Genomic DNA, 27,421 nt, shown 5'->3' on the forward strand with positions numbered 1-27,421 from the left:
AAACTGAACTAGTACAGGAGGCACTAGCAAGCCCAAAAGTTAGTTGTCTAACATTAGCTCTGAAATGCTAATACTTGATAAGGAATCAGTGCTGTAGGGGGCCTGAGTTCATCTCTTCATGATGCGTCTTGGCTGTGTCTCCTCTTCCTACCTCAGCTCAGAGGTTAAATATATGTGAACCTGCCAGTAGCTCCTCAGAGTCCACTTGCTCAGCTATTGAAACTAACTCCTGTTCAAGTAAATGGGAATTGCAGGTACTCAGCACCTCTCAGTTGATGAGCCCTAAGAAATGGCCAGAATCTGGTCCCACTCCAGCTGTTTTGCACTTCTCTAGTGGTACAAATTATCAGGAAATGGAGTTTAACCAGTAACCTGGGAATTCCCTGGTGCAAGGGAATCCCTGAGTGGGGTAGTGACACTGCAACAGCTCCTATTGGTCCCAGTCTTTCTTAGTCTTTTTTCAGTTAAAAAGAAACACAACAAATCCAAACCTCCCCACTACGATTACTGCTAGAAGCTGGGTCTAATTGTAGCAGTTGCATCATATCAAAGAAATTATTCATGACAAGGGGGAGCGCTGGAAAACATTGGGTGGGGGTGAAGGGAGAGAGCCAGAAGGAGAAGGGGAACAAGGGCTAATTAGCATGAGGGGAGATCTTGGATTTACTAAGAGGCTTTCCTTGAAAATTAGGGCCAAAAGTATCTCAAAACAGCCTAAAAATGTATCGGTTCCGAAGTCCTGATGAGTAAAATATATATATAAAAACACTGTGCATATGTAATCCTTTGCCAGCTAGGAGCTGAGACCCAAATCCTCAGACATATTTAGGCACAGATTCCCATTGATTGGAGTTAGTCACCTAAATACCTTTGCAGTTCTGGGCTTTAGTGGCTTCCATAAATCAGCTACTTGGGAAATGTATTCATTTTTCATATGCCAGAGGCTATAAAATTGCTTTCCAATGGTAACAGTTATGTAGTAAGGTATATTCTTTGGCTTACTTAATATATGGCACATGCTCTAGAACAGGGGTTCTCAAACTGGGGGTTGGGACCCCTCAGGGGGTCGTGAGGTTATGACATGTGGGGTCGTGAGCTGTCAGCCTCCACCCCAAATCCCACTTTGCCTCCAGCATTTATAATGGGGTTAAATATATTAAAAAGTGTTTTTTAATTTATAAGAGGGGGTTGCACTCAGAGGCTTGCTATGTGAAAGGGGTCACCAGTACAAAAGTTTGAGAACTACTGCACTAGAGTGAAAGGTTGGGACCCATGATGTCTTACAAACTTCGTTTACATAAAATAGCAGCAGGCAATTGCATCCTTGCTGATCTTTCAGATAAAGTAGAAATAATGGATTCTAACAATGTGTCTCAAATAAAACCATCTTTACCCAATTTCTTAGACTTTGGGCTTTAGATCTCATAGACAGAGGACCAAATTCGTGCTATTAATTGATATTTATGTGTTCACACTTACCTATCTCAAGGTGGGGTTGGTGTTATAAAGATTCATCACTTCATGTGTATACAGCACTTGGAAGATTAAAAGTACTACCTAAATGCTAGTATAATATATAAACACTTAGGTCTTCTCTTATATTTGAGTTAAAATTTAGCACACATAATGGAAACTGTTTAGAAACTATGCAGCTGTTCAATTTTGATTATCGCTCACTGATATACATTACAAACAAGAAAGGAACTAATTCCATCAATGACAAACTATTTGTAACTTGCTCCTGTTGAAGTGTGCATGATTGATTATAAGTCAAATATCTTCCACTTCCTGTGCAACACACAGTTTTTACAATTGGGACTTTAATAAGGCTGAACCCAATAAGATAAACCTGTCTACTTGAAAGGATCCTATTTATAAATCACTGGCCTTCAAACAAATGCATAGCATACATTGGTGTCTGACCTTAGCAGAAACAAAACCTAAAGGGGATTGAAATGCGCACTGTAATTATACCACTTTTCACATATCATATTTAAAATTAGTTCCTAGAAGTCTTTCCAGTGAACATGGCTCATGTGTCAAAACAGTCAGCTTAATTTCATAGCCTTAAATATACAACTTGCTGAAGTGTGAATGGGTTTGGAAGAAAATAGAACAGGGAGGGAGGACTTGGAGGGCAAGTGTGTTCATGTGTTTTTGATATAAACTAACACCCCAACTCTGGAGGTGCAAATTTAGAGTTGGATTCTGTAATCCTCATGTTGATTAGTATTTTCTCAGGCAAGTGTCTCATTAAATTTGAATCTATCAATACTAGGGATAGAGTATAACTGATTGTGTTCATTTCAAACTATGTGAAGTTTTCCAAACTCACCATCTTTTGATGGAAACCCAATTAGTTCACACAAGCTAAGCTACTTTAGACCAAATCAGTAGTTTGATGATACGTCTCCAAGGAACATCTAAGGTCTTGTGTACACACAGATGCACTGGTTCATCTAAAGGTGTGTGGTTAAACCAAATTAATGAAATGTATGCAAGTTTGTGCTTAGACATTCTTATTTCAGTTTGAGTGACTTTGTTTTAGCTGAATCCTGAAAAATACCCAAACTGATTGAGCTACACTGACATAAATCACTCTTAAATTCAAATAAGTGTGTCTACACACAAGTTCTGCATTAGTTTAACTAACTCATTTTAAAAACGCATTTTTAGTTAAATCAGTCTAGGCAGACCCAAGTGCTATAAGTAGTAGTTTTGGAAACTCAGAAAACCTAGGGGGTCAGATCCAGAAAGGTATCGGGAGTTACTCTGCTCAGCAGTGATACTCAGATTGCAGCTCTTGAGCTGCAAGTGGCTCTTTAATGTGGCTCCTGCGGCTCTTTGCCGCACATGATATTAAAAACTCTGTGTGATCTAATTATTACCCAATCGAAGTTATTAGCCAATCAGGGTGCTTTTACTACGCTCATGCTTGATACCTCTCTTGCTCAGCCTACATTTCCCTGGCTCCCCAGCTGTCTTCTGTATAGGTGTTTGGGCTGCCCCCATTCCTCAGTGACATGCATTTCCTGCTGCACAGTCTGACAGGTATCAGCAGCACACCTCCTGGATCAGGCCCTGCTGGATCAGCCCCTGCTGGCAAAATAAGCATCCCCCACTTACTCTAAAACCTCTTTGAGGCCTGCAGGGCTTTGGCTTGAATTTGGGCTTCAAGCTGCCTGCTAGTTGTGGGGCAGGATCAGGGCTTAGGTGGCTTGTGAATGCTGAACAGTGGAAAGGTAGGCCCCATGGCGTCAGGCAGCAGCTCAGTGGCAGGTTTCAAAATGTCAATGACACCAAAATGGTGGCCTTAGACACCTAAAAAGGTGGATAGACCTTTGAGTATCTGGGCCTCAGTGAGTCAGTATTGAATCAGAGCCCTCGCACTGTATTGTGAGGCACTCTGGTGCTAGTGGGTGTCATTTTTTAGATGTGACATAAAGCCAAGATCCTGATCACTTGTGATCATTTACAAATCCTGTTTTATGTATTTGTGAGTTGAGGATTATAAACATTGGCTGAATTCCAATTCTGTCTACACATACCTGAAATCTCCTTGTCCCAGTCTGTGGCAAGCACACTTTTACTCCAGAGATGGCTGCATTTCAGTGATCGGGGAAGTGACCACTGTATATAGTTTGTATATCTTTTTTTTCCCTAAAGTATCTTAGGATCCTTCTGAATTCCTGCTGTAAGCTAGGTGTTCATCAGCTGAAAACAACAGAAGAGGAGAGAGATGTAGGCATATTAGTCAATCACAAGATGACTATGAGCCACCCATTTCATGTGGCTGTGATAAAGACAAATGTGATCTTAGGATGTATCAGATAAGGAATTTCCAGTAGAGATTGTACAATGGCATTAATACTTCACAAAGCATTGGTAAGACCTGAAATACTATGTATAATTCTGATCACCCATGTTCAAGAAAGATGAATTAATATCGGAACAGGTACAGATAAGGGGTTCTAGAATGATCAGAAAAATGGAGAGCCTATCTTATGAAAGGAGACCAAAAGAACTTGTATTATTTAGCCTCTTAGGCCTGGTCTACACTAGGCGTTTATGTCGAAGTTAGCGCCGTTAAATCGAATTAACCCTGCACCCGTCCACACTGCGATGCTATTTAGTTCGACATAGAGGTCTCTTTAATTCGACTTCTGTACTCCTCCCCGACGAGGGGAGTAGCGCTAAATTCGACATGGCCATGTCGAATTAGGCTAGGTGTGGATGGAAATCGACGCTAATAGCTCCGGGAGCTATCCCACAGTGCACCACTCTGTTGACGCTCTGGACAGCAGTGCGAGCTCGGATGCTCTGACCAGCCACACAGGAAAAGCCCCGGGAAAATTTGAATTTGAATTCCTTTTCCTGTCTGGCCAGTTTGAATCTCATTTCCTGTCTGGACATCGTGGCGAGCACAGCAGCACTGGCAACGATGCAGAGCTCTCCAGCAGTGATGGCCGTGCAGTCTGGGAATAGAAAGAGAGCCCCAGCATGGACTGATCGTGAAGTCTTGGATCTCATCGCTGTGTGGGGCGATGAGTCCGTGCTTTCCGAGCTGCGATCCAAAAGAAGGAATGCAAAGATCTACGAGAAGATCTCTAAAGACATGGCAGAGAGAGGATACAGCCGGGATGCAACGCAGTGCCGCGTGAAAATCAAGGAGCTGAGACAAGGCTACCAGAAGACCAAAGAGGCAAACGGACGCTCCGGATCCCATCCCCAGACATCCCGTTTCTACGAGGCACTGCATTCCATCCTCGGTGCTGCCGCCACCACTACCCCACCAGTGACCGTGGACTCTGAGGATGGGATACTGTCCACGGCCGGTTCCTCAGACATGTTAGGGGACGGGGAAGATGAGGAAGGAGATGAGGAGGGCGAGGCAGTTGGCAGCTCTCACAACGCTGATTTCCCCGACAGCCAGGATCTCTTCATCACCCTTACAGAGATCCCCTACGAAGCGTCCCCAGCCATTACCCCGGACACAGAATCTGGTGAAGGATCAGCCAGTAAGTGTTGTAAACATCTAAACATTTATTTTTAACAAAACAGGAATATTAACAATTAAAAGAATGGGTTGTTCATGATTAGTGTGCCCTAGGCGCTTAACGGTTTAGTAAGGGGCAGTGCAAGTTTTGAAAAGAAATCTAGCAATGTCCGGTTTTCAGTGATTGTCCTGCACAAGCCGCTCTACTGTGTATTCCCTGCTACTGCAGCTACAGTAAAATGCGGTCTATATGTGCGGGGATAGAGCAGTAATCCTCCTGGGACATCTCGATGAAGCTCTCCTGGAGGTAACTTGAAAGCCGTTGCATGAGGTTCTTGGGGAGAGCGGCCTTATTGGGTCCTCCGAAGTACGACACGTTGCCGCGCCACGAGATTATCAGGTACTCGGGGATCATTGCTCTGCACAGCAGGGCGGCATACGGCCCTGGTCTTTGGAGGCTTTCCCGGAGCATTCTCTCTTTGTCGCTCTCGGAGATCCTCATCAGGGTGATGTCGGCCATGGTGACCTGCTTTTAATTAGGTAGGGGAATGTTAGTGTTGGGACTGCTTTCCCGTTCCTTTACAGAACTGTCACCGCTGGTTTGCAGCCACGCGGTGGAGGCGGGAGAGGGGCAGCCGAAAGGGATCATTCCCGGGGACAGCCGCGAGGGGGTGGGACAGGGGCAGAGTTCCCGCTTGCCGGATTGCTGGCAGCAGGGACTGACATTGATTTAAATGTGAAATGAGGCCAGTGGTAATATAAAAGTTTTAAACTGCCACAAGTGTACGGCTTACCATGTCTGCCTGCAACAGAAATTCCGTTGTGCTGCCTCGCTTCTCAAATGTGCTGTTCAAGACCCCAGGCACAGAATGCGAAGGCCGAGAATTCGACCTTGTGCTGAGTGCGCATGTGAAAGGTGCTGTGCATGGTCTTGTTCACAGAGAAAGACTATGTTCTTTGTTCACAACTACATTTATCTTTCAGAGGAATTCACTCCCTTTTTCCCATTTCCACAGCCCCGTCTGCGACTGTCTCACAACCTAGCCTGGAATCACACTCCCAGAGGCTAGCGCGGATTAGGCGTAGGAAGAAGAGGACACGGGAGGACATGTTCTCTGAGCTTATGGCCTCTTCCCAAGCCCAGGCAGCACAGCAGACCCAGTGGCGGGAGAACTTGACCCGAATGCACCAAGCCAACATGGATCGGGAGGAGAGGTGGCGGCAGGAAGACCAGCAGGCGACTCAAACGCTGCTTGGACTACTGAGGGAGCAAACGGACACGCTCCGGCGCCTTGTGGATGTTCTGCAGGAACGGAGGCAGGAGGACAGAGCCCCGCTGCAGTCCATCTCTAACCGCCCTCCCCCGCCACCAAGTCCCATACCCACCTCACCCAAAGTGCAAAGAAGGAGAGGCGGCAGAGTCCCTGCTAACTCTCACTCCACCCCTGCAGAGAGCTCTAGTAGCAGAAGGCTCTCATTTCCCAAAATTTGAAAAGTTCTTTCCTTCCCGCCTGACACAAGCCCACGTCCAAGTTTCACCTCCCAATGCCATGTGTAGTTGATAATAAAAAATTCGTTTCTGTTAACTACTGTTTCAATCATGTTCTTTTGGAGGAGGAGGGGAAAGGGGGTTGGAAATTGGACAGGACAGTCTCCTTTGGCAGGGTACATAGTCGGGGGCAGGCACAGCAGCAGGGCACATACACAGTGCAGTGATGCAGTGACTAGTTGCCCCGGTTAGTCTGGGAGGTTGTTTTGATGTAATGTTGGGGGGGGTGGGTTGCTCTGTGACTTTGTGGCGGGGGAGGGCAGTTACAGATCTTAAGCGCCGGTCCTTAGACAGGATCACAGAGCCACACAGCATGGGATCTGTAACCGTCCTCCCCCTGCCACAAAGTCAAATAGACCTCCCATACACACAGTCCCGATCAGGAGGGGTGACAGGCTCCGTTGAAACAAGCATCCCACCGCAGCGGAGCCTGTCAATCCTTGAGTTTAGAAGCTGCATTCGCATCACAACACTAGACCCGCCCCGCACCACAGTCTGCGTCCCAGTTTTAAAAAATTCCCGCTAAAACAGTATTAAAGAAAACGGTGTGCTTTAACAAAGTAGAACTATTTTTATTTCGACACGTGTGTTGGAGGGGGGGTGAAGGGGGTATGTAACTGGATAGGATAGTCAACATTACCTGGGTAAAGAAACGGGGGCAGGTTTAGCTTCTCAGTACACAAACTATAAAATCACAGGTTACCCTGCTCACTCAGGAACTTTGCTTTCAAAGCCTCCCGGATGCACAGCGCTTCCCGCTGGTCTCTTCTAATCGCCCGGCTGTCTGGCTGTGAGTAATCACCAGCCAGGCTATTTTCCTCAACCTCCCACCCCGCCATAAAGGTCTCCCCCTTGCTCTCACAGAGATTGTGGAGCACACAGCAAGCTGCTATAACAATGGGGATATTGGTTTCGCTGAGATCACAGCGAGTCAGTAAGCTTCTCCATCTCCCCTTGAGACGGCCAAAAGCACACTCCACCACCATTCTGCACTTGCTCAGCCGGTAGTTGAAGAGTTCTTTTTCAGTGTCCAGGGCGCCAGTATAGGGCTTCATGAGCCAGGGCATTAGCGGGTAGGCTGGGTCCCCGAGGATGACTATAGGCATCTCCACATCCCCAACAGTTATTTTGTGGTCCGGGAAGTAAATACCTTGTTGCAGCCGTCTAAACAGACCAGAGTTCCTGAAAACACGAGCGTCATGAACCTTGCCCGGCCATCCCACGTAGATGTTGGTAAAACGTCCCCTGTGGTCCACCAGTGCTTGCAGCACCATGGAAAAGTATCCCTTTCGGTTAATGTACTGGGTGGCCTGGTGGTCCGGTGCCAGGATAGGGATGTGAGTTCCATCTATGGCCCCACCGCAGTTTGGGAATCCCATCGCTGCGAAGCCATCTATGATCGCCTCCACGTTTCCCAGGGTCACTACCTTTGGCAGCAGTACATCAACGATTGCCTTCGCTACTTGCATCACAACAACCCCCACGGTAGATTTGCCCACCCCAAACTGGTTCGCGACTGACCGGTAGCTGTCTGGCGTTGCAAGCTTCCACAGGGCTATGGCCACTCGCTTCTGTACACTCAGTGCAGCTCGCAACTGGGTGTCACTGCGCTTCAGGGCAGGGGACAGCAACTCACAAAGTTCCAGGAAAGTTCCCTTCCGCATGCGAAAGTTTCGCAGCCACTGGGATTCATCCCAGACCTGCAGCACTATGCGGTCCCACCACTCAGTGCTTGTCTCCCGTGCCCAGAATCGCCGTTCCACGGCATCAACATGACCCATTGCCACTGTGATGTCCTCGGCGCTGGGTCGCCTGCTTTCTGACAGGTCTGTGCTACTCTCAGACTTCAGGACATCACCGCGGTGCCGTAGCCTCCTTGCCTGACTTTTCTGCATCTGCCTCAGGGAAACCTTTATGATAAGCTGCGAGACGTTGAGAGCGGCCACAACTGCAGCGATGGTCGCAGCGGGCTCCATGCTCGGAGTACAGTGGCGTCCGCGCTGTCAATGACTGGAAAAGCGCGCGAACTGTTTTCCCGCCGGCGCTTTCAGGGAGGGAGGGCGGGAGTGATGGACGGATGACGACAGTTTCCCAAAAGCACCCTCGACTCATTTTGTTACCCAGAAGGCATTGCCGGCTACACCCAGAATTCCAATGGGCAGAGGGGACTGCGGGAACTGTGGGATAGCTGACCACAGTGCACCGCTTCGAATGTCGACGCTATCACCGTTAGTGTGGACGCACAAAGTCGAATTACTGTCCTTAGTGTGGACACACACGTTCGACTTTGCAATATCGATTACAAAAATTCGATGCAAGTAAAATCGAACTACTCTCGTAGTGTAGACAAGGCCTTAGTAAATCGAAGGCTGAGTGCAGATATGATTGGTGTCTATAAATGCACCAGGGAGGGAGAAGAGCCAATTAAAGTAAAGGAAACTGTTGGCACGAGAACAAATAGGTGTAAACTGGCCATGAATAAATTTAGACTGGAAATTAGAAGGCTTCTAACCATCCGAGGAATGATATTCTGGAACAGCCTCCCAATAGGAGTAGTAGGAGCAATCAATGTAATTGATTTTAAGATACAGCTTGATAAATTTATAAGTGGGATTGTTCAATGGGGTTCCCTGCGGGGGGGACTTGCTGTCAGTGGCCCACAGAGTCCCTTCTGGTCCTAAGTCTCATGTTCCTAAATCTTTTGCTTCAGGACTTCAGATGGTCACCTGCAGGGGTCAGGAGGGAAAAAAATTTTGCTGGTGCATTCTGGGTTTTTTCCACCCTCCTTTATAAGCATCAGAAATGTCCATGGCTGGAGATGGGACACTGGATGGGGTGGGCTAGAGCTCTGTGGTGGTGCTGAGAATTCTTTCTTATATGCTTGGCTGGTGGGTCTTACTCACATGCACAGGGACAAACTGACTGCCATTTTCAGGTTTGGGAAGGAATTTTCTCCCTGGTCAGATTGTCAGGTACCTGGGAGGGTCAGATTGTCAGGTACCTGGGAGGGGAAGAGGAGTGTTCACCTTGCTCTGCAGTATGGGGCACAGGTCACTTGCTAGGACCATCTTGGTATATCTCACTTAATCAATTCCTTGCTGTTGCAGGGGTTTCAGGCATGGTTGCACCTCAGTCTCTCCTGTTGTGTGCCACAGGTAGAGAACAGTAGTTTAATCTCCTGAGGGCTGTAATACTTTAGTCTAATCCATTTTATTGGACTCAACACAGGGGTAACTGGGTGGGGTTTAATGGCCTGTGATGTGCAGGGGATCACTAGATGATCTGGTGGTCCCTTCTGGCCTTAAACCCTATGACTCCATGAAGATGAATGACACATTTAAATGAAAGGTAGGTTTCAGATTTTGGAGACAGAGAGATGAAAGCCTCAGCTATCCTTATCTTAGAGCTGATGACTTCGTCCTGTGGACTGAGCTGTTCTCTGTAGTTAGGAATAGTTGCTTACCAGCAACTTCCACAAGATAAAACACCTTGCAATGGGCTTATCATAAATACCTAAGTAGTCTTGAAAGTCCAACAAAATGTGGACCCTTAAACAACCGATTTCAAACCATACCTAGGCTTAGTCTGTTTCAGTCATGCCTATAGCAGGGTTACCAACTTGAGATTATTTTGAGAGTGACATGATTTTGGCTGGGACTGGGGACAGCTGATCACACAAGAAGTGCCTACATCTAGCAAATTTGAGCCCTCTGATTGCTGCCTGCACCATTTGCCTGCCTTCTGGGGCAGATTAACCAATTTGAGCTGCTGCAGACAGAGCTCTCTATCTTTCCCTTCTTCTCCCAGTAGCAACCCAAAGCCATTCTCACAGGAGTGGAGAAGTAGCCAAAGAGCCCTACTGCTCATGGCAGCTCCACCTCCTGCTTCCCCCCTCCTCTCCTGTGAGTAATGGGGACAGGATGGTTTCTCTGCTCCTCTCATCCAACCCCCTGCAGCACCAGCCTGGGAAGGAGTAAAGTTCCTGGATCTATCCCCCAACTGGAAAGGGTGAGACAGGATTCCACTGCAGCCTCCCCAGGCCTGGAAGAGTAAAGTGAAGAACCCCAGAAGGAGCAGATGTGAGGCTCGGGAGGGTTAAATTGATGGTGGAGACTAGGTGGGGGCAGAATTTATTTCTGGGCATGGGACAGGCTCCTGCCCTGCGAACTCCTGCAGCAAGGGCCAAAATCCCTTTATCTCACACATTTGGAAGAGTGAGCATCACTAACTGTCACTCATACAAACTGGGGATGGGCAGGGGGCATGGAGGATAAAAATCAATGATTTACAAAAAAAAAATCCATTTTTAAACATTTAAATTAAATTGTTAATTTAAATTGAACTGATTTTTTAAGACAACCTATGTTAAGTCCTAAATTTACTAAAATCTATTCAGATAATTTAAATTAAATACAGAATATTAAGTGGTACATGTTTGCTGCCAAGTTTCAAAGAATCAAACCACTGGATTGCTGGAATTCACTAGCTAAGCACCTGCAACCAAAGTGTGAAGTGCTAAACCAGCTTTTGATAACAGTAACCTTTTCTGGAGGTGCAAAGAGAGGTGCTTCATTTCAGTTTATTCAAGTAGTTCAGTTCAGTGACTAGTTCATTCAAAGTTAAGAAACCAATTGGGAGCTGAAGAAACAGGAAAACTGGTTTTCCTTTTCCAGTCTATGAATAAAAATGGAGTCTGAAAGGATGAGATCTACTAGTTCTAAATCTTGAAGAACATGGAGACAATCAATTCAATTAACTAACTACAGATAATATTTCATGTGTTTAATTAAATCAAATAATCTAAAATGCAAAACATGTTTTGATAAACTTCTTGATCATCTTTCTTTTTTATGTATCCAGCACATCTTATATTAGTAAAGTAATTCTATTTAACTAATAAGCCATTTGAAAAATTCTGTTTGGGCATTTTTTATTGATTTTGGATTTCTATCCAAACAGATGAAGTAAAATCACAAGTAAAATTTAATTATCTTCTATTAAATAAAGGGGGAATGATGTATTTCTTAACATAATAATAAATGTAAAAATTTAGAATGTGAATAAGTATAAACTATAATTTCTTAAATAAATGTGCATAGATATACTATCTTGGTGCAGAAGGTGAACTCTAGGAAGACTAGACCATTGTGCAGAAGCTAAATGAATTCTTTGCATTTGTCTTCACTGCAGAGAATGTGAGGGAGATTCCCATAACTAAGCCATTCTTTTTAGGTGACAAATGTGAGAACAGTCCCAGATTGAGGTGTTCATATAGAAGGTTTTGGAACAAATCGATAAATTAAATAGTAATGAGTCAGGACCAGATGGTATTCACCCTACAGTTCTGAAGGACCTCAAATGTGAAATTATAGAACTACTAACTGTGGTATATAACCATCACTTAAATCAGCCTCTGTAGCAAATGACTGGAGGATAGCTAATGTAACACAGATTTTTAAAAAACTCAAGAGGTTATCCTGGCAATTACAGGCCAGTAAGTTCTATCATCATTTCAACCAATTTGCTTGGTACTAAAGTTAAGAACAGAATGATCAAGGGAAAAGTCAACACAGCTTTTATAAAGTGAAGTCATGCCTCACCAATCTAGTAGAACTCTTTGTTGGTGTCAACAAGCATGTGAACAAGCGTGATCTGGTAGATATAGTATACTTGGACTTTCAGAAAGCCTTTGGTGAGGTCCCACACCAAAGACTTTTAAGTAAAGTAAGTGGTTATGTGATAAGAGGGAAGGTCCTTTCATGGATCAACAACTGGTTAAAAGACAGGAAACAAAGAGTAGGAATGAATGGTCAATTTTCGCAGTGGAGAGAGGTAAATAGCAGTGTCCTCTCAAAATCTGTTCAGGGGCCAGTGCTGCTTAACAGATTCATAAATGATCTGGAAAGGGGGTAAACAGTGAGGTGGCACATGATACAAAATTATTCAAAATAAAGTCCAAACTGACTGCCAAGAGTTGCAAATGCCATATTTAGACACTTAATGTTGCGCATCCAGGCTTGCAAATGTGCTCCATGTTGCAGAGAAGACCTATTTGCTAATGCTCTTGGGTGTTTTTCTCTTCTATTTTTGGAGTGCTACACAGAGTATTTCGTTTGGCATTTGTTTTCTTGTGATGATGTTGTTGACCTTCCATATCACTGAAGAAGTTAAGCGAACATGCTTGTTCTGTCAATCTGGCAAATGGGAAGAAAGAGAAAAGAACAAATAGGACATCACAGGATGCTAAGAAAATGACTTCTATTTATAGCCTGGGACATTTTCAGACATGTAAACACCTCTCTTAATTGCAGACCCTGCAGCATCACTCTGGGGATTATTGAATTGCTTGGAAAGCTGGCAGCCATATATGGCATACCAGTGAAAGACTTGACAAGGCTAATTGTGTTCCAAGCTGTTTTCAGCACTAGTGGGAAATGAGGTCTGTGTTCTGCATGTACTGCACAAACTAAGTGGCTGACTGAGAGGGGACCCCTATAAAGGTAATAGGATCCATAAGCACATGACATTTCACTAATGAACTTGGCCTCAGGAATTTGCAAAGCAGCAGCATGTTTCTGAGGAATGGGATGTCCTATGGACAGTGCCTTTATATCCTTGGGAAAGTTTGATTGGTGGTCAGGATTTAAAGACCCTCCTCCATCTCTTCTCTGTAACATTAAGAAGGGAGAAGACATTAACTAGGTCTCCCTCCCTGGACATGGGATTTTTCCATCCCAAAGTGATTTTTTTTCATCCATTAACATGACAGAAATCTATATCCATGAAATATTAAAAGTTCCTGTAATGAACTTTTGGGATTGTCTTCCAGAAATTCTCTGCTGTAGCAAATAATTTGTCATTTGGATTTGTTTGTCTTCTGATCTGTAAGTCTGCATTCCCAACAAATTTACTGCCTAAGTGATTTGTCTGTTGTCCTGTAAGGACCACCTCATGGACTGCTTAACTCAAAACGCGGGGTGAGCAGGGGAAATGTCATTGGCATTGCTTACCTGAGGTCTAAAATAGAGTCTGTACATAAGATTCAATATATTTACACAAATGTCTTTCACAGCATTTGTAATGTGTTCACCATCTGTTTCTGGGCTCTGGTAGACAGGTAGCTCTTAAGGACTTAAGAGCTCCAGGGAAATCAGCTTGCTAGGCACACGGCAGGCATGAATGTGGTATAAAAACATCTAATTGAAACAGATTTAACAGCATTTCTTCCATTTTATTGGCCCAGCAGTAAGTTGCAGTGGTTCTGGCTTCAGTGAATTAGAGATTCTTGTTCTCTAGTGTGTATTTTTAGGTACCCTTTTGCAAAATCTAAGTGGCATGTGCACTTTTCCAGGACATCTCTCTGACTCTTCCCTTGTATACTGACAATTTGATGTAAAATTGTGACTGTAACCACGTGTGCAGGGCTGTTTAAGAGCCAGTGTTGTGAGCCTAGGCATAATTGAGGGTATCACTTTTAAGAGCAAAGAATCCTGGAAAATATCGTCACTTAGGGATTGTTAGTATTATGTGACTGAGGAATCCTTTGACAGCCAGAACTATCTAAGGAGGAGCCTGTGACTCAGTGAGAACAGGGGAGTGGAGGTATGACCTAGGTTTGCAGGCAGGAGGTGTGGGAAAACAGCTAGGGAGGCTGGTGGAATAGAGATGGGAAAAGATCTGGAAGGAGCCTTGCAACAAAATAGACAAAGACCCCAAGGAAGAGTAATCAGTAGGAAGAACTCTGGAAGGGAACCGGTGCTTGCATTTATTTAGGGGTCTAAGCTGGGACTCTCTGTGAGCAGGGCCGGCTTTAGGCCAATTCCACCAATTCCCCCGAATCGGGCCCCGCGCTTAAGAGGGCCCCGCACCCAGTGGCAGGGTCGCCCAGAGTGGGGGGCAAGTGGCAGAGAATCCCTTCCCTGGCTAGAGGCACCTTTTTAATTTTTACTCACCCGGCGGCGCTCCAGGTCTTTGGCAGCGGGTCCTTCACTCGCTCCGGGTCTTTGGTGGCACTTTGGTGGTGGGTCCTTCAGTGCCGCCGAAGACCCGGAGCGAGTGAAGGACCCGCTGCCAAAGACTAGGAGCGCGGCCCGGTGAGTACAAGCCCCACGTATTTTTTTAACGTGGTTTTTTTTTTTTTTAGTCATCCCTGTCGGGGCCCCGTCGAAACTGTTCGAATCGGGCCCCGCACTTCCTAAAGCCGGCCCTGTCTGTGAGGGTGGGAGGAAGCCCCTCTTCTCTGGTTCTATGCACAAACATGGCAAACGGATTGCTAGGCCCAGAAGGTGGATGACAGAGGAATTATAGTGCAATCAGGGTGAAGATAATTGTGTGGCCCCTTTGATGGTACACCATGAACAAAGAGGGGACAACTTTAGTTTCCATTATATTTCTTTTGTTAACTCTGGAAGGGATGGGTGTTTATGGTTTAACTGGAGGGCTAAACCACCTCAAAGATCCAACTGCACTGAGAGCCTGAGGATCACTAGGGGGACATAGAAGGACATAGCTAGACAGGGAAAACTGAGGCAGGTGCGTGACCAGAAGCCCAGGGAGGTAAGGCCATATTGACACAGTGACAAACTCTACTTGAGTCACTCTGAAGCCCAAGAACGAATTTAACTTAGTAGAAGATTTACAGTAACTCATAGGCATGAATAAGATCCATAGCCACTGTAAACCAGTTCACCACTGAGCATTACCATAAATTTAGTTCAGTAACATTAGGTTGACAATACTCAAGGAAACAGGAATAAATTGGTTCCTTATCCTCTGCTGTGAATGAAGCTGCAATCATCTAGCCCAAGAGACACTAAAGCAATTCCTTAGACATCAGCACAAAAATGGCAATATTCCGCCACTGAGGGAGGTGCTCTTACATTGCTAGAGGACTATCAGCCCCAAACTGCCATCTGGGTCCTGCATGGTTTAGCGTTGCATGGGACTAAGTAGTGGGCTTGTGCCATTCTGTGAAAGAAGGAATTGTTCAATCCTAGTTATATTCAGAGTTGAAGGTACCTATAGTTGCTTTCTTAAAATAATAAAGTGAAATTATTATGTATAGAACCTCTTAAGGGTACACAGTGCTGGACAGGATATGTAAGAAGCATAGTCCTTGCTCAAAGAGCTTTCCTAATTCAGACAAATAAGATAAACAGGGACTGCAGAGAGGCTGATCAAAAATTCTCCATCACAAGTGTTTACAGGATAATTACAGGATAATCTAGCAGAGTTTTGAATCTCTTCAGCTGACTTCTATGAATCAGGTTAACAATTATCAATGTACAGTTATCAGGCCCATGCCCAGAGGGAGTTCAGGGTAATTCTGAAAAAATTTGAACATGTTGACAGACATCAAAAAAAGCAAAGCAAGCTAATAACTTTTGGGGGCACTATTTGACAAGTCAAACTGATATTCTGTTGCTGGGCTTTCAAATGCTGCTTATTACATTATAGAATTACTGTCTCTCTGATGATTCACTACAGCGGGCTCTCACATTGGGCCTTTTAACCCAAGTCTACTTGCCAGCTCACTTAGACATGCTCACTGTATGTTGACACTTCAGCTTTCTTTGGTATTTTTGGTTTCCTTGCCCATAAGAACCACTCCTTAAAATGGCCTGTTTCCCTGGCATTGGGATTGAAACTAGAACAGCTTGTTCTGGCAACTTTCTCTAGTCTACAGCAATTAGATGTATTAAAAAAACAAACAAACAGACCCAGAATTGTTTTTCCTCTTTCCTTCCCAGTAAAAATAAAATAGTCACAATCCTTATTCAATGTAGATGCCATTCATATTTGATACTGATCTAAACAAAGGAAACCGACCAGCGCATTATATGGATATTACTTGGGACAACACATTTAAAAAAAAAAGTCTTTTAGTATTGTTACCCCTTTGGACCTGAGTGGTTAACCAATATTCATGGTCTTGCAGGTTGTATGTTAGGAGGAGAAATTGATGATGGAGTCGGATATTTCCTTGATGGAGTCATGTTTATTACGAAGAATGTACAAAGTCCTCTTTTCCTGAACACAGTAGGAATCAAATGGGAGGCAGTTTCTTAGCTCACAGTTGAAACCTCTTTCCAACCAGTACTGTGCCCAAAAAGTTTTCTCTCCAGACATTTTCTCAGTGCCATTCTCCCAGTATTCTGGTAGATGTCTCCCTGACTTTCTGGCTCCTTTTCTCTGCCCATTCTCTAGGTGCTTCTGCTCACAGTCACACACAACTCCACCAAAACAGCTATGCCAACATAATTCTGCTGCTGACCGGCCTGGGTTTTGAGCGGTGGCTCCAATTGTTTCAGCTATCTTACTTCAACAAGGAGCTTAACTGTTTATGATGTTTATCCTACCAGCTTCAATGAGGTTTCACCCATCGCCCATCAGAACAGTATTTTAAAGTCAGAATATTCTTATTAGGATAAACTAATGGGGGTGACTCATGCGGCACCATAACAGATGAATAACAACATAGAAGGCCAGCACCTAAGTCAGGTTTCTGTGTGTAACCCTTCTGCCCATCTAAGTTGGCAGCAACAAGGGCCGGGTTCTGTATCTAGGGGTTCTGTTTCAATAACGCAATGCAAAACCCGCTCGAGCCCCCATCCAGTGACCTGGGACAATTACATACCACCCCCTGGGTGCCTCTAAGAGGCAATACGTCCTCTCTCGCAAGCACCGAATCTGAGTGTAGCAGAAAATGTTTAATAGCATGAGGTAAACAACATCAGCATTAAATTGAAAAAAAAAAACCCACCACAAACAGGATTCATCGCACCCCCTCCTGTACCCCAATCCCCTCCCCGAGCCTCCTCCCACACCCAAACTCCTTCCTAGAACCCGTGCCCCGCACTCCCTCAAATGTCCCAACCTCCAGCCCCACACCCCCTCCCCCACCCAAACTCCCTCCCTCTTAGTTAACTGGAATTTTTCACTTAGCTGCACCTCCCATTCTTCCAACATGCTGGATAAAAAAGCTGTTATTGTACTGTACTATATGCATTTCTAGTTAGCTGAAGTAAGAATCCAAAACTATAGAATTCAGTATAATCAGGGGTCAATGAGGCCTAAACTAGGTTTGCTTTTGAGGTTCTGGCTCTAGTTTAGAACATTACTTGTATTTAGAATCCCACCTCCATCAAGAGACACGAGCACAATACTACAGAGTGAAGTGGAAGTCAGAAGACCCCTGTGAGTCTTTTTACAATTTAAAATGTAATGAACCTGTTCTTGCCTGCTTTCTCCAGGCTACTATTTACAGAAGCTATTTATTGTATTTCTTTTTTTATACCTATTAACTTTAAAGGTTTTATTGGATGGACTGAGAGGTCCTGAACCCAAGAAAGGCAATACAGTCTAGGAATTAGTGACTGAGAGCCAGGAGATGTGAATTCTAGTTCTGATCATCTTGCTTCATTACCTTGGGCCTCAACTTTCAAATATGTGCATTTGCATGAACGCAGTTGTACATGCTTGCTGTGTATTTATGCACATACACGGTCATTTAGATGCCTAATCTGTACATGCAAATTCCTAGATAACATGCACAAATCAAATAGACATGTTTTCTTAAATGCCTAAATTCCTATGTATGTACATAACACTACTATTTGTACATACTACTTTAGAAATCTGGTCCTTTACAGCTCTGTGCTTCAATTTATCCATCTGTGAAGAATCTAATTATATCCACCTTTTTAAGGTATTTTGGTACCCTGAGATGACGTGTATGTAAATACAAACTGTTATCCTTTACGTATTTAGTGACATGGTCCCAGAATCAATCTGTTTACCCGTAACATTAGTATTCATTGCTTATACGATGACTTAACATAGCTGTGGGTTAGTGAACAGTAACTATAAAGTTGTGATTTCTGTGTTAGTTTTTTTGGTTTGAGGGTAATCATATATTATAATCCAAACTAATTTCTGTATTCTTAAGGGAGTCCAATAAAACGATTAGCAAAAGTATTTTGGGATAATTACTTTGGTGCTCATTAAAGTGAGAAATGTATAGTGGTGGTTACAGCTAAACAAAAGGCAAACAAGAGCTATGTTAATACACCTCAATCCTGACCTGCATAGCCTCTGCTCTTTTAGGGCTGATCCAAAGCCCAGTGAAACCAATAGAAAGATTCCCATTGACTTTAACGTGCTTTGTATCAGGGCCTTAGTCCTGAGCCACCTTTGCCTTCTTTTTTCCCCTTTTTCCAACTCACTGGTGTTGGGTCACTGGATCAGTCTTCTCCAGGCTTGTCAGTACAACGTTCACTCCATATCCACTCCATCTTCCATCCTCCCATACACAATATCACTGTTTTCTTAGCCATTCTCTTGTTCTCTACCCACAAACTTTAGCCTCTCTTACAGGATTCCCTTCATCCATCCTTTGTACAAGTTGTCTCTCTTACAGCTTCTCTCTGATACCACAAACCTGGGACTCACTCCTGATGGCATCTTTCCACATGTTGTCCAGCAAGATCACCTCCTTGCTGCCCTGAAACATCTCATTCCAATGGCTTCAAGTTTTCTCAAGTGCCTTTTGTTGGTCACCCGTGTCCCAGATCTGTACGGAAGAACTGGTCTTAACCTGATTTTGTATAGTTGTCCCTTCAGGAGTCTGACCATCTGTTTATCATAAATCACTCTTAGTTTTCACCAGACCTTCCCATGCTCAGCAGCCTTGCTTGCAGATCTCTATTGATTTCTCCATTTGCTGCTAACCAGCCTTCCAAGATACTAAAACAGGTGTAAGCAGAGTCAGGATGAGCTCTACCCTGACATCTGGTGGTGAATTATGGTGAGTGTGGAAAAGAACTCCAGGGGCTGATCTTGTTTGCATAGGCACACCCACCCGCCTGGCATGAGACAACAGCAACTAAAAGTGGTTACTTTGGATGGGGTAGGATCCCCAGTTTCTCTGTTATTGGGGCAGGAGGAATAAAGTGTTGTTACCCTGATTATGTGAATCAAGGACAATGAAACTCTTTCATGACAGAGGATCTCACCATCACCTAAGTAGCACTCGCTAGATAAGGGACATGGGTTCCAAAACCCAGTGAACTGAGAGAGGATGGGGATGGGTATTTGTACCTGATGGTATGGCCCCTTGTGAGGGCTTGAAACACTGATTGCATGACCTTCTCTCTCCACTATTGAATGTCAGAGCTAACTTTGATTCCATTAGGAGTCTAGTTACAGGCTGCTGAGCTGAATTCACTTTGGGCCAATGGTGCACCAGCACTGGGGCTCCCCTACTATGAGCTGAAATCACAAAAGAGCTAAAGTTACTAAGAGCTGAGTGCTGTGTTAACTAGTGTGGGAGCCAGAAGCTATATTGCTAAGTGGCTCGCGGAGCAGTTTGCGGGGACGGCTGGAGGAACAGCGAGTAGCGCGGAGCCTTGCGGGGATGGTTGGAGCGGCCCAAGGAATGGCGAGCGGAGCCGTTTGCGGGGACGGCTGGAGCGGCTCACAGGTCGGTGAGCAGAGCGGAGCGGAGCAGCTCTTAGAGCAGAGCAGTTCGTGGGACGGCAGGAAGTGGACTGGCTCGTGGTGAAGGCTGCGGCGGAACCCCATGGAGAGGCGGCTGCTTGGCCTCGGATCATGTAAGGTGCCCCTTAACACCCTGCGTGCCCCCCTTTTACTTTGGAGCTGCACTGACCAGGGACAGAGACTTTGGGGACTGTTGGACTTTTGGAACTTTGGGTGATTCCTGGGTTGCTGGACCCAAGAGACTTTGGGGGTGTTGGACTTTGGGGACTCTGGGTGATTTTTGGGTTGCTGGGTTCAAGAACCAAAGGGAAAGGACGAGGCCCAATTTGCTGGGGTGGGTCTTTTGCTCATGGTTTGTGCTATGAATCCTGTTTGTGGTGGGTTTTTTTTTTCAATTTAATGCTGATGTCGTTTACCTCATGCTATTAAACATTTTCTGCTACACTCAGATTCGGTGCTTGCGAGAGAGGACGTATTGCCTCTTAGAGGCACCCAGGGGGTGGTATGTAATTGTCCCAGGTCACTGGGTGGGGGCTCGAGCCGGTTTTGCATTGCGTTATTGAAACGGAACCCCTAGATACAGAACCCGGCCCTTGTTGCTGCCAACTTAGATGGGCAGAAGGGTTACACACAGAAACCTGACTTAGGTGCTGGCCTTCTATGTTGTTATTCGTCTGTTATGGTGCCGCATGAGTCACCCCCATGACTTTAGTCTTTTCTTTATTCATTCTGAGGCTATAATTTGTTAGTTCCCTGTTCCAGGCATCAATCACCTGGACCAAATCTTCCTTACTATAGGCCACTAGTGCAATGTCATCTGCATAGATCAACTTTGTACCACCTTCCATTTGGATTTGCTTACTTATGAAGTCCCTCACAATTATGAATAGTAATGGACTAAGATCCCTAATGGACCCAAACCTTCACCTTGAAACCGTCGTTACTCTGAAGGGTGTCCCCAATTTTGTCATAGAACCATCGTACAAACCCATCACCATCTGGACAAGGTCCTCCGGTACCCCATAGAATTGTAACAGAGGCATCAGCAGTCATCTAGGTACTTTGTTGAATGCTTTCTCAAAACAGAGGAAAGCCCAACATTTCCCTCCAGCTTCTTTTCCACCAACTATCTAGAGATGGACATACCATCTGTCATCCCTTTTCCTTTTCTGAAACAAAATTGCTCCTCTCCTAAAATAGGCTCCACTGTTCAATGGATGCAACTATTTATGATTCTCGCTAACAGTTCCATGCCGTGGGATAGCAGCTTAATTCCTCAGTACTTCAAATAGATGTGTGTGTCACTTTTTCACTTGCGTATCAGTACTAGTGTGGATTTCTCCATTCTCTTGGGATTTTCTTCTCTTTTGAAGCTGCATGCAGGACTCGCATGAACCAGTACACACCAACCTCTCTCAAGACTTCAGTCATTTCCACTGGGACTTTGTTTGGACCTGCTGCTTTTCCAGGTGTCCTCTTCAGCAGTGCAGCCTTGGTATCTGACTCTGACAGGTCAATGACTTTGCTAATTATCAGCTCACACAATGGTACTACAGCATATAAAGGGTTCTTCTAATTAAGTAGACCCTCGTAGTATTCTCACCATTGGAGTTATGTACTGTCTCCTGTCACAAGCAGTATGCCCCTGCATTCTTTATGAATGGTGTGTTCACTCCATCTTCTTTCCTTGTGTTTCTTGTCAGCGTGATAGCATATTTCTTTTTGGCAATTTGAGGGAAGTTGTTCAGCTCAATACACAACTCATCTAAAGCTAGGTTTTTTACTTGTCTGGCTGCTTGCTCGGCTGCTCACTTGGAGGTTCAATTGCTTCTTTTGAAGGGTTATTTTCCACCACCTTTCTGGATTTTCTCCTATTTCTTACTGCTTTCTGCACCTCCTCGTTCTACCACCGTTCTTCATGAGATCTTGATCTACTCCACTTAGTGCATCCACACAGCATTTCAGCTTCTCAGATCAATACACTCTTGAAAATATACAAATTCGAACAGCAGAAGAGATGGGGTGTATCTCTTTGCTCAAACCTTGCAACTGTCTCCCTAAATTTATCTACATTCATACTGTTCAGTCTCCATGTCCTGATACAAGTTTCACTGAAGCAAAGCTCCTTCTGGGTGCATTTGCCAGTTGTGGCTTATGTTAGGGTTGCAACCATTTTGCTCAGTGTAACCTTACAATCCTTAACCATCTTCCTCTGGTTCATTCAGTTTAAAAAGGTTTCTATTTGTGTTCTTACTCCACCGCTTTAATATTATGTAAATATTACTTTCTCTTTTCTTAAACCAAATGTTGGGACTCACCCACTGATTGCCTAGGCACGTGTCAAGCAGTGCAGTGCCCTCTGCATTCTGTGACCCCAGTGCATACCACCCCAGTATCTGCTCATAGCCGTATCAACTTGAGCCTGTATGGGCATTGAAATCTCCCAGGATAAGCAGCAATTCCTCTGGTCTAGCCTTATCTGCTAGGTTCTACAGGCTCTGCCTAACCTTTCCCTTCTCTTCCCCCAGGGTAACCTAAGAATCATAGAATATCAGGGTTGGAAGAGACCTCAGGAGGTCATCTAGTCCAACCCCCTGCTCAAAGCAGGACCAACCCCAACTAAATCATCCCAGTCAGGGTTTTGTCAAGCCGGGGCTTAAAAACCTCTAAGGATGGAGATTCCACCACCTCCCTAGGTAACCCATTCCAGTGCTTCACCTCCTAGTGAAATAGTTGTGTGTGTGTTACTTTTTCACTTGTGTATCAGTACTAACCCTAACCTTGTTGTGGGGCATGTACCAATACCACAAATAACCTGTGTTCCTTTGCTTGTCTTCAGACAGCCTTTAAATGCTCATTCACCCTGATGATTTCTTGAGTTTTACAAAGTTTGTCATGAACCACCTCTCCTACACCATTTCTCCTTCCACTGCACCTCTAAACATGTATTATTTGTGTTCTTAGCTCTCGTGGTTTCCCTGTGAAATCAAAGGCTTTCCTGATTTGAAAAATGCCTTATTTCTGTATTCCACTTAAAGTGAAAATCAGACCATTCCTTTCACACCAAAGGCTATTTGTCATTGTAAGGCAGCTTCTTCCTTTTTGTTAACAGCACCTCTAAGATTTTCTTATTACTTTGTTACCGCTCCTCTGAACTGGATGTATCTGTTAAGGACAACTCCTCCGTCTCAATCTTGACTTCAGTGGGATTCTGCTTGGGCCTAAGGGTCCAGTTTGTCAGCTCCCTTTGCTGGATTAGGACTAAGAAGAGCCAATTGACTTAATTTGTAACTACAGATAAGTTGCCAACAATTTCACACTTTGGAAACTATGGTGTGCATGTCCACACATGTGCACAAAACATCCAAATATTGCCCAAGGTATTTATCCATGGGAAGCAATAAGCAGAAATTTATTTGAAATTGTGTATGTAACATTGTACCCCATATTCTTCATAGAAATATTGTTATGATATGAATATGTCATAGCTAAAATATGATTTATACAAGATGGGTCATGTGAGATGCCATTGGAAAGGTTATGATTTAATGAATGTGATTATCCTATTTGTACACATGTATCATTTCTGTATCTGAAGTTAGGAATATGGACTATGTATCCATTACAAAAGTGCTTGCACTTGGGGAACACCCACCAGACAGTAGGCAATCAGCCTGATGGGCCATTAGGAAGGACAAGAGGACTTTGAAGATGCTAATCTCCCTCCTTCCTGAGAAATTTCCTGGGATGTTGCTTTAACACTGGAAGGTCAGGTGATCATGTCACCTGGTACTGGACATCATTTTGGACTTCTGGTATTTTTCCACTGGAAGTGGGTGGAGGTCAAACTAGGAAACAGAGGATTTCTGCCATATGTAAATCCTATATAAGGCTGGGGAGTGAGTTAATCTTGGCTCTTCTCCACTGCCTCCGCACCCAAGAAGGAAGACTGCTGAAAACACCTGAAGAAACAAAGGAATTAAGCTCAGGGGGGCTGAGCCCAGGCAAGAAAGTAAGGTTACCAACTTTCTACTCACACAAAACTGAACACCCGCGCCCTGCTCCATGTCCTGCACCTCCTCCAAGGTCCCAGGAGGCCCTGCCCCCACTCACTGCACCCCCCTCCCTCTGTCGCTTGCTCTCCCCACCCTCACTCACTCACTCACTCACTCATTTTCACCGGGCTGGCTCAGCAGGTTGGGTGCGGGAGAGGGTGAGGGCTCTGGCTGGGGGTGCGGGCTCGGGGGGGGGCAGAAATGAGGAGTTCAGGGTACTGGAGGGGGCTCCAGGCTGAGGCAGTTAGTTGGGATATGGGAGGGGGTGAGGGCTCTGGCTGGGGGTGTGGGCTCCAGGGTGGGGCCAGGGATGAGGGGTTTGGGGTGAAGAAGGGGGCTCCAGGCTGGGAATGAGGGGTTAAGAGTGCAGGAGGAGGCTCTGGGCTGGTACAGGGGGTTAGAATGTGTGGGGGAGTAAGGGCTCCGGCTGGGGGTGCAGACTCTGGGGTGGGGCTGGGGATGAGGGGTTTGGGGTGCAGGAGGAGGCTCTGGGCTGGGACCAAGGGATTCGGAGGGCGGGAGTGGGATCAGGGCTGGGGCAGGGGGTTGGGTGTGGGAGGGGGACAGAAGCAACTTTGTCTGTACAAAGTGCAAGCTGGTCTCCATATTGGAAGAGAAGGTTCGAGATCTGGAGAAACAAGTATCGACTCTGCGTTGCATAAGGGAAAATGAAGATTTCTTGGACAGTCGTCAGGAGATGCTTCTACGGCCACAATGTTCTGAAGATTCAGAGCAGGTGCAGCAGGGACAGAACGATGTTGAAGAAGTTCGGCAGCATGTGACCTCCAGAAGGAGAAAGAGGAGCATCCATGTACCAGCAATGGAGATACAGGTGAGCAATCGTTTCCATGTTCTCTCTACAGGTACTAATGCGGAGAGTGGACTAGATGACCGATCTGAGGGAAGGGGGCAGAAGGAGACTCCACCGATTGGAAGGCAAAAGATGCACTGTCCTAGGGATGGGGCTTCCACGACCACCACTCCCAAGAGGAAGATGAGGGTGGTGGTGGTCGGGGACTCCCTCCTCAGGGGGACTGAGTCATCTATCTGCCACCCCGACTGGGAAAACCGAGAGGTCTGCTGCTTGCCGGGAGCTAGGATACACGATGTGACCGAGAGACTGCCGAGACTCATCAAGCCTTCGGATCGCTACCCCTTTCTGCTTCTCCACGTGGGCACCAATGATACTGCCAAGAATGACCTTGAGCAGTCTACGTGGCTCTGGGAAGAAGGATAAAGGAGTTTGAGGCGCAAGTGGTGTTCTCGTCCATCCTCTCGGTGCAAGGAAAAGGCCTCGGTAGAGACCGTCGAATCGTGGAAGTCAACGAATGGCTACGCAGGTGGTGTCAGAGAGAAGGCTTTGGATTCTTCGACCATGGGATGGTGTTCCAAGAAGGAGGAGTGCTAGGCAGAGATGGGCTCCACGAAGAGAGGGAAGAACATCTTCATAAGCAGGCTGGCTAACCTAGTGAGGAGGGCTTTAAACTAGGGTCACCGGGGGAAGGAGACCAAAGCCCTGAGGTAAGTGGGGAAATGGGATCCTGGGAGGAAGCACGAGCAGGAGAGTGCAAGAGGGGAGGACTCCTGTCTCATACTGAGAAAGAGGGACGATCGATGAGTTATCTTAAGTGCCTATACACAAATGCAAGAAGCCTGGGAAACAAGCAGGGAGAACTGGAAGTCCTGGCACAGTCAGGGAACTATGATGCGATTGGAATAACAGAGACTTGGTGGGATAACTCACATGACTAGAGTACTGTCATGGATGGATATAAACTGTTCAGGAAGGACAGGCAGGGCAGAAAAGATGGGGGAGTTGCATTGTATGTAAGAGAGGAGTATGACTGCTCAGAGCTCCAGTATGAAACTGCAGAAAAACCTGAGAGTCTCTGGATAAAGTTGAGAAGTGTGAGCAACAAGGGTGATGTCGTGGTCGGAGTCTGCTATAGACCACCAGACCAGGGGGATGAGATGGACGAGGCTTTCTTCTGGCAACTAGCAGAAGTTGCTAGCTCGCAGACCCTGGTTCTCATGGGAGACTTTAATCACCCTGATATCTGCTGGGAGAGCAATACAGCAGTGCACAGACAATCCAGGAAGTTTTTGGAAAGTGTAGGGGACAATTTCCTGGTGCAAGTGCTGGAGGAACCAACTAGGGGCAGAGCTTTTCTTGACCTGCTGCTCACAAACAGGGAAGAATTAGTAGGGGAAGCAAAAGTGGATGGGAACCTGGGAGGCAGTGACCATGAGATGGTCGAGTTCAGGATCCTGGCACAAGGAAGAAAGGAGAGCAGCAGAATATGGACCCTGGACTTCAGAAAAGCAGACTTTGACTCCCTCAGGGAACAGATGGGCAGGATCCCCTGGGAGAATAACATGAAGGGCAAAGGGGTCCAGGAGAGCTGGCTGTATTTTAAAGAATCCTTATTGTGGTTGCAGGAACAAACCATCCCGATGTGTAGAAAGAAGAGTAAATATGGCAGGCGACCAGCTTGGCTAAACAGTGAAATCCTTGCTGATCTTAAACGCAAAAAAGAAGCTTACAAGAAGTGGAAGATTGGACAAATGAGCAGGGAGGAGTATAAAAATATTGCTCAGGCATGCAGGAGTGAAATCGGGAAGGCCAAATCACACTTGGAGTTGCAGCTAGCAAGAGATGTTAAGAGTAACAAAAGGGTTTCTTCAGGTATGTTAGCAACAAGAAGAAAGTCAAGGAAAGTGTGGGCCCCTTACTAAATGAGGGAGGCAACCTAGTGACTGAGGATGTGGAAAAAGCTAATGTACTCAATGATTTTTTTGCCTCTGTCTTCACGAACAAGGTCAGCTCCCAGACTGCTGCACTGGGCAGCACAGTATGGGGAGAAGGTGACCAGCCCTCTGTGGAGAAAGAAGTGGTTCGGGACTATTTAGAAAAACTGGACGTGCACAAGTCCATGAGGCCGGATGCGCTGCATCCGAGGGTGCTAAAGGAGTTGGTGGATGAGATTGCAGAGCCATTGGCCATTATTTTTGAAAACTCATGGCGATCCGGGGAGGTCCTGGATGACTGGAAAAAGGCTAATGTAGTGCCCATCTTTAAAAAAGGGAAGAAGGAGGATCCAGGGAACTACAGGCTAGTCAGCCTCACCTCAGTCCCTGGAAAAATCATGGAGCAGGTCCTCAAGGAATCAATTATGAAACACTTAGAGGAGAGGAAAGTGATCAGGAACAGTCAGCATGGATTCAACAAGGGGAAGTCGTGCCTGACTAACCTAATTGCCTTCTATGAGGAGATAACTGGCTCTGTGGATGAGGGGAAAGCAGTGGATGTGTTATTCCTTGACT

General features: G+C 45.5%; 1 protein-coding gene across 1 annotated transcript; it reads left to right on the forward strand.

Moving 5' to 3' along the window:
• The first annotated feature begins 4,046 nt into the window (after window positions 1-4,046).
• On the forward strand, window positions 4,047-6,582 carry LOC135983022 (uncharacterized). Its single transcript, XM_065592237.1, has 2 exons — window positions 4,047-5,018; window positions 6,013-6,582. Exons 1-2 carry the CDS (start codon window positions 4,442-4,444, stop codon window positions 6,486-6,488), a joined length of 1,053 nt encoding a protein of 350 aa, XP_065448309.1. The 5' UTR covers window positions 4,047-4,441; the 3' UTR covers window positions 6,489-6,582.
• The last annotated feature ends 20,839 nt before the right edge of the window (window positions 6,583-27,421 follow it).

Source organism: Chrysemys picta, chromosome 1 (assembly GCF_011386835.1).
Source record: "Chrysemys picta bellii isolate R12L10 chromosome 1, ASM1138683v2, whole genome shotgun sequence".
NCBI lineage: Eukaryota > Metazoa > Chordata > Testudines > Emydidae > Chrysemys > Chrysemys picta.